We start from the raw sequence: 13,899 nt of genomic DNA, 5'->3' as shown, positions 1-13,899 counted from the left end.
TCAGGGGTCTCTGTGAGCCATTGGTTGAAGTTTAGAGGACTGCTGAGTGCCTGCTGTTAAGGAAATTTTTTTAGCAAGTGAGAAATAATAAAGTTCTGATTATGCTTCATGCATGAACTTTTAAGCTAAAGCCAAATACTCTGATTGCTGCATCTGTGACGATGGAAAGACTAATGTTTCCCAAGGCCTAGCCAACACTGCAAATTCATGTAATGTCTTAATGCTTATATCCTTCACTTTAATCCCCTCTATACTCCCAAAGCATGGTGGTGTGCCCAACAATTGTTTTTTCAAAAAGAATGACAAACTGTTTAGCCACAGTAGAAAAACCATGACAAATAATACTGCCACTAACATTTTGTAATTTTAAACTTAAATACATAAATAAGTAAAGGCATCTCTGTGATGCTGGGTTATATCAGGCTCTAGGCAGCCATGCTCCAATCTCTTGTTGCAGCATTGTTAAAATTCTCCCCGAAAGCTGTTCCCAGCAGTGACATAAACACAGATGTACTCATTTGGTCCCTCAGGTACTTGGAGCTTCAGGAGGAATCATAGGAAGTGATTTCCATGACTTTTCTGAACACTTTTGAAATCACTTGGTTGCAGACTCCTTCCTATGTTGTTATGACCTTCAAGGGTGTAATCACCTTTCGCACCTCACCTCTCAGCAGTATGACCCTGATGCTGCAACGACAGTCACAGAATACGTTGGGGTCCCCTGAGCAAGCCACGCTTCTTCTCATCTCCATGCCTTTGCATGCACAGATACCTCAGCCTGGAGGCTTATATTTCTGGCAAATTTCAGTGACCCTCCAAGTCAGGGGTACTCTGGGAAGACTCTCACCAATATTGTCCCACTCCCAAGATGAACTTAACAATTATCGTTTTTTTGTTGTTGTTGTTCTTTGTTTTCCCCCTGTTTCTCCTAGAAGACTCATTCAGGACAGCTTATTTCTTGATTATTTTTGGTTCTCCACTAAATGTTAAACAGATGAAGGCATTCAAACTACTACTCTTATAAACAAAGAAACTGAGATCAGGAGAGTTAAATAATGTGTTTAGGGGCATTAAAATTTATAGCAGAGACACCAGGACAGTTTCCACTCATCAGTGAAACTACCTTTTTTTGATATTTTAATGTGGATATAACTTCCAGAAATGACATTATGTACAAAATATGAAAAGAACTCTGTAGTTCTTCATAATTACCCTCCATCCTTGTCACCCTTTACCTTCCCCTAATTGCTTTCATAGAGCTCCTTTTTGGAAGAATGAGAAGATAATATTATAGAAGATAAAAATCACTTGAGAAAAAAAAGTCATGTTAAGTGACTGACAGATACCGTCATGCATAGTGAAGTTCACAATAACAAGAGCCACTTCTGTTTACTAAGCATAGAGGGCAATGGGCCAGGTGCCTAACATACATTCATCTTTGTAACAGTCTCATGAGTAGATACTAATATTCTCATCTTAAATAAGAGAACCAAGGTTCTGAGAGGTAAAGTAACTGGCTCAGGATCAAGCAGCACAGCTACTAATTGGCACAGTCAAAATATGAACCTTGTTTTCCCTGACTTCAAGGAACTCCCCAGCATCCACTACAGCACTCCTCTACATACACACTTTTACCACTCAGGTGCTAAAATCCCAACTTCATTTTTAAATAAAAATACAATTCAATAAAGAGTGTCTTTTTCAGTCCTTGCTATGGTCTCTTTGAAATTGAAAGCTTGTTTTGGAAGCAGAGACAGAATTAATTGTTTCCTGAGAGCCTTCGGCTCCACATGGGAGCAGGTGAAAACACATTTTGGACAATGTCCAGTGATGGTCAAGGGCCAATTAGTTATAGTGAACTTGTATGAGAACAAGGACTGAGAAAAAACAAAAGTTGAAATTGTATGAGAATAAGGACTGGGAAACAGAAAACGAGAGTTATGTGAGAGTCCCTTAAGATGGGTAGGACTCCCACAAGAAAAAAAACAATAGGCTCTACTATGAAAGATACGGAGTTTAATGTTAGTAAAGAAAATGTCTGAGGGTTTTTTTTTAAGTGGGTGAAAGAACAAACATTTTAAAAGTCTAAGTAGAAATAAGCTTTGGAACTTGAGAAATTACTTGCACTTTGAGTTCTCACAACTATAGAAGACCAGTAAGAATAAAAGACGATAAGCACATAGACATACATCCTGTTTTGGATGCAATGTTTCTTCTAAGGTAAGCTGCTGTCTTTGTGTCCTAGTAGATTTGTTTATAAGATGCAGAAAGCAGCCCGCTGGGAGGGGACTCTCTGTACTTTTACATTTTACTTGGTGAGACTGGTCCTTAACTACAGAACAAAGACAGCATCTTCTCAGATGGCCAACTGGCAGGCCAACCTTTGCTATAAAATCTTTGCTCTAAAAGGCTCAGGAAGTTTAATTGGTAGGTACTTTTGAGTTAAATCTGAGGGGTTTGCATTAAAATGTAATCACTTCTGTACTGTCTAGAGATAGTAATAGCCTATTTTCTGAGAGAAAAGAGCCTGAAAATAAGGCTTCACTGCTGATAGATCAGGTGGGGATGTCAACTGGAAAAAGAAGCTCTTTACAGCAGGATACTCTTTGTTCTGTTTGCTTGTGTTGTTGGTACTAGCAATTTTGATCACAATAAAGAGTTTCTGTGAACTGTAAATTTAGTTAGAAATTGATCCAGACACACACTTTTGTTAATCACCTGCTGTGTGCCGAGCAGTGAGCTTGTTATCATGTGGCCAACAGCATACCGAGAGGCCAGACACCTGATCAAAACACCTGACCCAGAGAGGCTTGATCACAGCAAATGACTGGAGGGTAAGAAAGCGCAACATAACAAGTGCTAATTGCACTGGCTTAAACTAGCAATTTTTCATTCTTTCTTTTATTATTATTATTATTTTTTTACTGACATCAGCAAATCCCTAAGGGTTTGGCCTGGGATAGGAAAAGGTAGGATTTCATTGATTCTAAGACATGCATTTTTTTTCCACATTCTAACATCTCTGAAATTGATGTGCATCTTAAAATTGATGGCATCTTGCAATTGTACTGGCGATATCTTTTATTCCTTAGTGGTACATGCAATGATGGGGTATCTTAAAATTGATGGCACCTAGATGAGATAAAATAAGTAATAGCTACTAAGACTACTGAGTACTGGTGTCAGGAAACCTGAAAAGCACTTACGTGTTTAATTTGTTTTTAATGATTGTTTGAAGTAAGTACTATGGTTGCTTCTTTATATAGAGATGGATAAATTAAAATACAGAGAGGTTCAGTTATTTGGTCACACAGCTTGAGCTAGCGGCCAAACTGGCAACCTGAGCCAAGGGCCTGTGTACTTAGTGACTGTGTCATAATATTTATTTCCACTGTTGGCTCAACAAGTAGAAAGTCCTGTGTGGCAGGCAGAGAGATTTGGCCCCAATCTGAGAAGCAGAAAAACTGCTAGGCTCGTAAGGAAGTGGGCAAAGACTCTGCCATACCCACCTCCAATCCCAGAGTATTAGGAGATTCTGATTTGGAATAGTAAATTTAGCCATTCATCTTCCTCAACTTCAGGTACAAAAATGTTACTGCTTTTTATTTCACGAAATTGCTCATTTTTCTCATTCCATTACTAAACCACCATAATTTGTTCTCAACTTTTTCAAAAAAACAACCTTTTATCTCTTGTGACTCATATGTCAAAAATACTTAGAAATGGACGCCGTTCCCTTAGAAATGGAAAAGTCTGTTCCACTCTTCCACTTTCCATAAAAGATGAAAACAGCCGGGCGCGGTGGCTCAAGCCTGTAATCCCAGCACTTTGGGAGGCCGAGACGGGCGGATCACGAGGTCAGGAGATCGAGACCATCCTGGCTAACAAGGTGAAACCCCGTCTCTATTAAGAAATACAAAAAAACTAGCCGGGCGAGGTGGCGGGCGCCTCTAGTCCCAGCTACTCGGGAGGCTGAGGCCGGAGAATGGCGTGAACCCGGGAGGCGGAGCTTGCAGTGAGCTGAGATCCGGCCACTGCGCTTCACTCTGGGTGACAGAGCGAGACTCCGTCTCAAAAAAAAAAAAAAAAAAAAAAAAAAAAAGAAAAAGATGAAAACAGATCTCTGTCATCCAGCACTTTCTTCCTTCAAGAAAATGGGGGAACCACCTTTAAGAAAAAATCCAGTGCATTCTAAGTTGGCCAAAAAAAAAAAAAATTGTGTGTGTGGGTACATATGTCTGTGTGTTTGGTTTCTTGTTTCTGTATGATTCTTGAATACATGTCTCCCCTCATGAGCTTACACATAAATGATAAACTAATTGAAAGCAGATATGACAAGTAGTTTTGCATTATAAGTGCTCAGAGGTTTACAAAACCTAATAATGATGATGGTTTTACTAATGATGGTTTTGCATCTGTGAATATACTGTGCCACACGTGGTTAAATATACCAAGAGTCTTTTCCAAGGGAAAATAGAAATGTTTTCTTTTGTGGTCATTGCTTAGATGACAGATAATTTTTGTCCCCTCTGTGGAGAAATACAATGTTTACCATCAGGAGTGAACAAATTATCTATGGAGAAAAGAAATGTGTCCTTAGCATGTCATAGAAAACCACTGGGTTTTCCCAGGAATAGTCATGCAGTGGAAATTGGTAACTATGACAGTTTCACAGAAATTTTAAATATAAATATTTTGATCTAGTTAGATACTAAGCTTTCTGAACTCTATCATCAGGGCATAGTAAGAAACAAAGAGTGAAACATTTAGGTGTTTACATCAGGTAAGTTAAGGTGCAGTGAAAAAGAACAAAACAAGATGAATTTGTGACCTGGTTTTACCACATATAGTAGGTGTGTGACCTTGGGTAAGTCACTTCTTTCTCAGTCTCATGATCCTTAACTCTACGGAGAGTTAAGGGAACGTGAAAGCACATGATCTCTGAGGTTTAGACAACTTTAAATATTAAATATTTATATTTCATATATTTTATATTTAAATATTTAAAAATATGACCTAAGCAATGTTTTTAAGTGTCTCTATATGTCTCAACACTGTCTTGATGTATTTCATTATTCATCAAGGAAATATGTTTTTCCTTTATCTGTCTTACTAAGTGATGGGAAGATTTTAACTTCTTCTACAAAGGTGTAATACATACTGTTATAAAAACAGAAGGACAGGGCTCTGATATCTGAAATATTTCATATAAAAGGCTCATTATCATCATCACAGACAGGAGATGTGAGAGTGCTGCCATAAGAACAGGAAGAAACTCAGCACATGTGGATGCTGAATGGCGGGAGACATGTGAGCACTGAGATTGGAGACAGTCCACCTCCAGAGACGGCAGCAAAGGCATTGGGACTGGGCTTTGTGATGAGAACAAAAAGATCAAAGAGGGCTTCTTCAGGGAGCACTTCTGTGAACCACAAAGTTTCTTGCCCCTCTCCAATAGCAACAGAAAGATTGCTCCGAGTTAATACATAGCTTTAAGGTAGTATTACTAACAGAGCTAATGCTGACTAACTTGAAACTAGATGTTTGATGACTGTTCATCTCTGTGTAACTACCATGACAGTATGGACTGTGGTCCAAAATGTGACTTGTAAGTGAGCTGATAGGAACTCAGAAGAAATGTTGTTGTTGTAACTATTTAAAAAAGGGGTTATTATCTCAATCCACACCACAAAATGTATAAAATCTAGAATGTACCTGAAGTAGGCTATGTGATTTGGGACAGTATTTCTATTAGAAAACTGTACCTTGAAGACCACATCAGGAACTAGTTTCACATTTTCTCTAACTTTAAAGCTTTTCTTGATAGTGACCACTGGGATGCCCATTCATTTTTTTTTTTTAACTTTTTTTGAGACAGGGTCTCCATCTGTTACCCAGGCTGGAGTGCAGTGACATGATCTCAGCTCACTGCAGCCTCAACCCCTTGGGGGTCAGGTGATCCTCCCACCTCAGCCTCCCGAGTAGCTGGGACTACAGGTACATGCCATCGTGCCTGGCTAATTTTATTTTGTAGTTTTGTAGAGACAGTTTTACCATGTTGCCTAGGCTGGTCTCAAACTCCTGGACTCAAGCAATCTGCCTGCAGTGGCTTCCCAAAATGCCGGGATTACAGGTGTGAGCCACCGTGCCCAGCCGGGGTGCCAATTTATTACACAAAGACATCATCAATATATTTTAAAATGGAGATTCTGAATCAGTAGCATTGGGGTAGTGCCTAAAATTCTGCATTTCTAAAAAGTCCCCAGGTGACGCCAATGCTGTTGGTCTCTAGTCCACACTGACTATGAGACTACCAGAAAGTGCATTTCCCATGTGCCCTTCCCTTGACAAAATGCACTTCAATCCTCTTCTTCCTAGTTCCATGAAGAGTGCCATCCTCTCTTCAAAATCTTTCTCAATTCTCCAGATCATTATGACCTTTACTGAATCCCAATAACATTCCAATAGCACTCAAGATTACCTCCTTGGTGTAATTCTTATTTGTTGTATATATTTGTCTTTGACAACTACGAACTCCAGAAGTATAAGTTTCTTACAACTTCTATGTTTTCTCAGCACTGAGCAAAATGCTTTGTATTGTCGTGGATAATTATTGGTTCCTCCTCCCAGCTCACAAGCCCCCTTACACAGAAATTTCCCTCTCCTCCATCCAAGATCTGCATAAGTGGACTGTTAGCAGTTACGTCCCAACGTGTGTCCCCACAACAAACCATCAATTAGCTAGAGTTCAGACTTTGTTCTCTGGCATTTAAAATGTGACTGGCAAGAACAACTCAGTCTCTTTATGGGGCCTGTATGTAAATGAAAATATGATTAAAGACCATGTTTTCTGTGTGTGGGCGAGAAAAAAAGAAGACGCTGGCTTGTATCAGGGGAAGAATGAAGCCACCCCAGAGAAAGCATAAAGATGAAAGCTCCAGAGAAGATATCAGGAAATTGCCACAGCCTTTCAGTTCTAGATGACCGTTCTTAGTGTGTACCTTTACTGTTAGCCTTGGCTCTGTAATACATCAGAAATGCTCTTCTGTCTTTCCTTGAGAATTTCCAGGGGCTATAGTTTCTTACAATCTATCTAGTCTAAATAAGATTTGTACATACATCACTGTGATGATGCCTTCTGATTAAATCTTAAATATACTAGTCTATATGCTATCTCAGCAAATGGTGAAATGAAGACTGGGGATCATGTTCTGTAATACATTACCCTAAACCGATGACATTCCTCAAATTGAAGTCTTTGAAGTACCTGCATCAAAGTCAGCTGAAGAGCTCTTTTAAAATGCAGATTCGTGGATACCACAGCTGACCTATTAAACTAGTATTTCTGGGGTTGGAACCAGGAATTTCAATTTTATTGTGTCTCTGCCAGGTTTTCGTATCAGGATGATGCTGGCCTCATAAAATGAGTTAGGGAGGAGTCCCTCTTTTTCTACCGTTTGTAATAGTTTTAGAAGGAATGGTACCAGTTCCTCTTTGTACCTCTGGTAGAATTTGGCTGTGAATCCATCGGGTCCTGGGCTTTTTTTGATTGGTAGGCTATTAATTACTGCCTCAATTTCAGAACTTGTTATTGGTCTATTCAGGGATTTGACTTCTTCCTTGGAATTTCAATTTTAAATAGGCAACCAAATGATCTGTAGGCGACAGCCCAAGATTTTGTTTGGCAAGACCTACACATATTATTCTGATTTAAAGATTCAGCAGCCTAATAAATGGACTTTAACAGCCACACCAACTTTAAGGAGGACTTTATTCCCTGCATTCCAGATACCATTCTCAAATTGAGATTACTTAAATTCCAGTAGGACTTTTTAGTTTCATCTCAGAAAATGGACATCTAAAGTGTTTATAAAGACCTGCAGAGATGGGGTTACACTAATTTCTCAGGTCCATTCTTCTAGCTTTCACTAAATACAGTATTGGAGTTCAAGGCCTTTATAGTACAGGAAGTGTCTCATAGGATCTAATAATACTGTGCTACAATCTAACCTACTTCCTCCTATTCTGACCTCAGGATCAGTGCAAACAGCTCTCATGCCTTTAACCTGTGTTAGTCTTAGAATCACAGTAAAAAATTTAGCTTCATGTATGTTACAAGTTCTAAGTAAACATTTACTCACAGTGATTATGCCAAAATAATCAGGTGTTTGAAAGCAATGTGAGTTTTCTTTCCTCTATTTTCTTTGCTGAAAGCCAGTAAAAATCTATTCAAGTTTATGTAGAATAAACAATTTTTCCCCACAAAGTGTTGCTCTAAGCCTAAATTTTTATGTTGAGGTCTTAATCCTATTATCACTGTTGAATACAACACTTAAACATCTCCTTCATGCTTGTTAAGGCACAGTAGAGTCAATTCATGCCCAGGGAGCTTTAATCACAGATCATCATCATGAACATCAGTGAAGAGTCTATGTGGGCTATCATGTCCAAGGCTAAGCCTACTGGGGAAGCTGTGCATAGCAGCATTGCCAGCATGCAGTTCATAACTATTTTCAAGGAGCACTTCTGATCTAATGGCTAAATGAGGATCATTAAAGTATCTTTACATGTAGCATTTCTTGAAAATTCCATATTTAAAGGAGGCCAGTTATTATATTCAATGGATGCAACTGAGATTGCTTGAGTGATGCTTTTATAGCCATGTGCTGCATAATGACATTTCAGTCCACAACAAACCACAAATAAGAGATTGATCCATAAAACTATAATAGATCTGAAGAAATTCCCATCACCTAGGGATGTGGTAGCTGTCGTAACGTCCCAGCATGGTGCATTACTCATGTGGTTGTAGAGATGTTAGTGTAATTCAACTTACTCTGCTACCACTCAAGCACATACAATTATGTACAGTACATAATATTTAATAAAAAGTGAATATGTTACTAGTTTATGTGTTTACTAAAGTATATATTTCATTGTTATTTTAAAGTGCACTCCTTTTATTTATTTAAAAAAAGAGAACTTTAAAACAGCCCTAGGTAGGTCCTTCAAGAGGTATCCAGAAGAAGGCATTATCGTTATAGGAGATGACAGCTCCATGCTGTCACCCTGAAGATGTTCCAGTGGACAAAACGTGAAGGCAGAAGACAGTGATACTGATGATTCTGACTCTGTGTAGGCCTAGATTAATGCACGTCTTTGCATCTTAGTTTTTAACCAAAAATTTTAAAAAGTTAAAATAACTTAAATAGAAAAACGCTTACAAAATAAGGATAAAAGAAAAAATGTTTTTGTATAGCTGTATGATGTGTTTGTGTTTTAAGCTAAGTGATGTCAAAAAGTTTAAAAATTTTATAAAGTAGTTACAGTAAGCTAAGGTTAATCTACTATTGAAATAAAGTTTTAAAATAAATTTGTTGTAGCCTAAGTTTATAGTGTTTATAAAGTCTACAGTAGTATACAGTAATGTCCTAGGCCTCTACATTCACTCACTACTCTCACTGACAGCCACAGCAACTACCAGTCTTGCAAGCGCCATTCATGCTAAGTGTCCTACATAGGGGAACCATTTAATTCTTTTGTTGTTTGTTTCACTCTTGTCGCCCAGGCTGGAGTGCAATGGTGTGATCTTGGATCACTGCAACCTCCACCTCCGGGTTCAAGCGATTTTCCTGTCTCAGCCTCCCGCGTGGCTGGGATTACAGGCACCTGCCACCAGGCCTGGCTAATTTTGTATTTTTAGTAGAGACGGGGTTTCACCGTGTTGGCCAGGCTGGTCCTGAACTCCTGAACTCAGGTGATCCACCTGCCTCGGACTCCAAAATGCTGGGATTACACGTGTGAGTCACCGCGCCTGGCCTAAAACTCTTTGTACAGTATTTTTACCTTACCTTTTCTTTGTTTAAACACACAAACAGTTACTGTTGGGTATAGCAACCTGCTGTACAGGATTGTAGCCTAGGAGCAGTGGGCTAGACCACATAGCTTAAGTGTATAATAGACTATACTATCTAGTTTGCTATACTCCATGAAGTTTGCACAATGACAAAAATCACCTAAGAACACATTTCTCTGAAAGCATCCCTGTCATCAAGTGATGCATGACTATATTATTGCCTGTGGTTTAAAGTTATATTGGTGGAGAGTGAATTAATGGCTTATTCACAGGTCAAGTTATTGTATTTCCATAATTTGTAACCCATTATGTAACCCATAATCAAAAATAAATAATTAAAGCAGGTCCGTGAAAAAATATCACATGGCAAAATAATAAGAATCACATAACAATAAAAAGTAGGTCGGAGTGATGAAAGATTTCTGGTTCATAAACATTGACATAACTAAGGGTTTTTTATGTTGCCCCAGGTGCTATTTATGATTTGCCTTATTTTCTCTTCTAAAACTCACTCTGGAGCCTTAAGCCCTAAATCAGAAACTCTAGAAGGTGTTTTAAAGGATACTGCATATTTTTAAAAGAGCTATTCTGATCAACAGGAAGAGCACGAAAGAAATAAGCTGCCGACCATCTGAGAAAAGAAGATAACGTGCGTTCCAGTGTGAATTTTCCCAACATTGAAAATGTTCTCCTGAATGCTTGGTGCAGAATAAAGGAAAATGTAACTTAATCAAAAGGTGAGGAAACAAACAAAATTTTTGTGTCCTATCAAATATATGACAAAGATGCTGGAGTATGCAAATTGAATAAAAGGCGGTCTGGCTCTTGAGGGTGGAGGTGAATGAGACTACAGATATGTTTTGGTTTTCCAGCACAGTAACTTAAAATAATGAACATTTGAATATTTGAAATTATGGGAAGGCCATGAGGATATTTAGACTGCCACAGGCCTCACTGCTCCATGTTCTCTTATATGGAGCGTCTTTTTATTTTTGTGACCCCTCTAAGCCACTTGAGGTTGGGGGTCCTCTTAGAGTGTTTTGCTACAGAATATGATAGGGTAGAATGTTAGAGCTGGTAGGTCCAGTGCAACTGCCCCAATTAAGGCTGATACAACAGATACCAAGAGGTAACAGGAATGTGTTAACAACTCCCAGTAAGTAAATCAGTAGAAACCCCTGATGGTGAAATTTGGGCTGCCCAGGTACCCAATAACCTTTTATTATTTGGCACAACTACAAGATTTTAGCTGTACATTTTAATATTATGTTAAAACTGGTCTAGGAAAAATAATTATGGTCTGGTTATCAACAATTCATTAATTGGCTTCATTAAGCGTCCTTGTTGCTGGAGAATACCAGAAATATCCAGTTTTATAAAGTTTTGCTTGATATATACCACAATATCCAAATACACACCCACATACATGTGCATTCACACAGGCTTTTAATTTACCTTCATCAATAATTCACATAGACTTTTTAAGGATTCCGGAATTTTAAGATAGCATTCAGTGCACCATTTCTTCAAAAACAAGCAACTCTCTGAAAATATATTTCTATGTTAATATTAGCTCTAACTAATTGAAGGCTAAGGTAATATATATGTACTCAATAATTACAGAGTTTTCATGGCTTATGAAACCAAGAGTCTTGAGAAATGTACTTCATCTCTGTAATCTTTCTTTTTTAGATGAGGATTCTTATCACAAATCAGTGTATTTGGCACCTATTTGGTATGCTGGAAACCTTATCAATTTAGTATATTCTAGGAACTGAAAAACCAGAAGACAAATACTGCATGATCTCATTTATATGTGAAATCTAAAGAAGTCAAACTCATAGGAGTAGATAGTAGAATGGTGATTACCAACCGATGGCTGGAGAAAGGGGAGATGTTGATCAGTTTTAGCTAGACAGCAGGAATAAGCTTTAGTGATCTATTACACAGAATGGTGACTATAATTAATAATAATCCATATATATAAATATATACAATTATTGCCAATTAAAAATAAAATAAAAGAAAATTCATAATCTCAGCAAGTAATAATGAACAAATGTAAAATTAACACTTTAAAATTGTAATTACTATATTGCTTGTGCAGACACTTTTAAGTTGGCAATTCGTTATACATTTTTATATCATATTTGAGTCATATTTAAAGGGAAAAGCACTGATGAGGTTAATTTTCAAGAATATGGTCAAAAAAAGAGAAGAGCAACTCTTAAAATTACTATAAAGAATAAACACAGTGAATTACCTCATATTCCTGGGAAAACTTCAAGTTGTCATTTGCTTTCAATCTTTCAATGTGGTCTGCAAGTTCCAAGATGGGTATTGGAGGATGGCTAGCCATACCTATTGAAAAAAGGAAAGAAGAAAAACATTTGAAAACAAATGAAAACGATGCTAGCCATTCCAAAATATAGAGAATACTATAGTTAGAAATGGCCTGAAAATATGTGAGTAGTAAAGATGTTTTAGGTGAGGAAGCAGGCAAATAGTTTGGTTACTCAAAGCAGGACATGCTCTGGGAAGATGAATTTTGTAGCCAAATGAAAAGTCACCAAGCAAAATCTCCAAACTAACACTCCTAGTGTAAAAGAAAGCGTTATTGTGCTATGAATCAATGAGGTTAGCTAGCGGAGGAAACTGACAGTCAGGCTTGATGTCAACTTCTGCTTTGAGTAATGACTTTTATGCCATTTCAAACTCCTTCTCCTGCACTGTGTGAAATGGAAATTGTGTGGAATTAAATGGTGTAAAGTGAACTAAGAAAACAGACATTGAGAAAGGCCTAAAAGGGAAAGAGTAGTAGCTTGATAGTAAACATAAAATGACTTATGCATAATCAAGGAAAACTAACTTGAAGAATGAAGGTTACCAGGGTAACCGGAATCATCTGAACCTGCAAAGGAAATGATGGTGTAAATAAAATAAAATAGAACAAATTCTTAAAAAAAATGAAATGGAAAGCCTGATATATTTTTCCAAAGGACTAATCAAAATGCTGCAAGTTTTTGCAGGATTCATTATACATTGTGGCTAGTACAATGTGACTACTACATTAAGATCGCTAATATTTCACAAACCTGTAGGTGACTGACATTCACATGCAAACATAGACACAAAGAATGACATGCACCACGGCTCATTGACGATAATCACTGAAGGCACAATCAGACACCAAACTGAGCTTCAAAAATGTTTCCACTAGTAGCAGATTGTAGAGGTTGGGGTTGCAGCCTTCTTCTGGACATTTATAAATGGCCACACTAACAACTCTGTGATATTTTGCCCCAGGTCCCCATTATTCAACCCCCAGCAAACCTACAATCTACTTTAGGTGTAAACATCTTTGTCCACTAATGAGAAATGAATTCAGGAAAGCGATCAAATGATGAAAAGACAGGAGGGAAAGAGGGTGAAGAAAGAAGGAAAGCAGAGACGGGGGCTGACACATTCTAGTTCATTCAGCCAGTGGAAGATATATTAATTTCATAGATTCCATGAAAAATAATCCACTATTAATTTTGGTGACTCCTGTGTCTTTCTGATGTTTTCTCACTTTTCATATGGTTTTGTCTTTTTTTTTCCCTATTAATTTTACAGAAGTATCATGAAAGAGCATTGCTGACTCTTATCTCACAGACACAAATTCCAGCTGGCTAGAAAAACCTGAACTAGCATGTCCCCAGGGAAGCCACTGAAGCAGAAAAAGAATGAGGGAGGAGCTCAAACTGGAAGCCATGTGTTGACATTCTGCTGTCACTGTGGCTCTCTGGAGGGAGGCTACAGAATGATGGCCATAGAGTCAACATGACATGTGACTACTTTAAGAGCATTTTAGGAATTATACCATTGTTAAAAGTCACCCAGTAAGTTCCTTTATCTCAAATGCCAAATTGTCAATGGTTCTGGTAAGTTAAGTAAAAGCTACCCCGCTCTTTAAAGACTACCACTTTAGCCAGTGTTGTGAATTCTGGTGGTTTAGTTTTTATGGCTATGAAGGTCTGCTTCCAGTCAGCTAAAATTTTAGT

The 13,899-nt window shown here is 37.9% G+C and overlaps 1 protein-coding gene across 37 annotated transcripts in view; it reads right to left on the bottom strand.

The window, feature by feature from the left end:
• PTPRD (protein tyrosine phosphatase receptor type D) overlaps positions 1 to 13,899 on the bottom strand; it is a 2,337,809-nt gene that overhangs the window by 111,641 nt on the left and 2,212,269 nt on the right. For 21 of the 37 annotated variants that reach the window (XM_050761934.1, XM_050761936.1, XM_050761930.1 and 18 more), the window contains 2 exons: positions 12,726 to 12,767; positions 12,120 to 12,217 (listed from right to left, as the gene is read on the bottom strand). In XM_050761934.1, coding sequence (XP_050617891.1) covers positions 12,120 to 12,217; positions 12,726 to 12,767 — 140 coding nt within the window. The remainder of the gene's footprint in view (positions 1 to 12,119; positions 12,218 to 12,725; positions 12,768 to 13,899) is intronic. The other 16 variants (XM_050761949.1, XM_050761944.1, XM_050761948.1 and 13 more) reach the window with 1 other exon arrangement.

The sequence above is a fragment of the Macaca thibetana genome, chromosome 15, assembly GCF_024542745.1.
Source record: "Macaca thibetana thibetana isolate TM-01 chromosome 15, ASM2454274v1, whole genome shotgun sequence".
Lineage (NCBI taxonomy): Eukaryota > Metazoa > Chordata > Mammalia > Primates > Cercopithecidae > Macaca > Macaca thibetana.
This window is presented reverse-complemented; position numbering and strand designations above follow the sequence as displayed.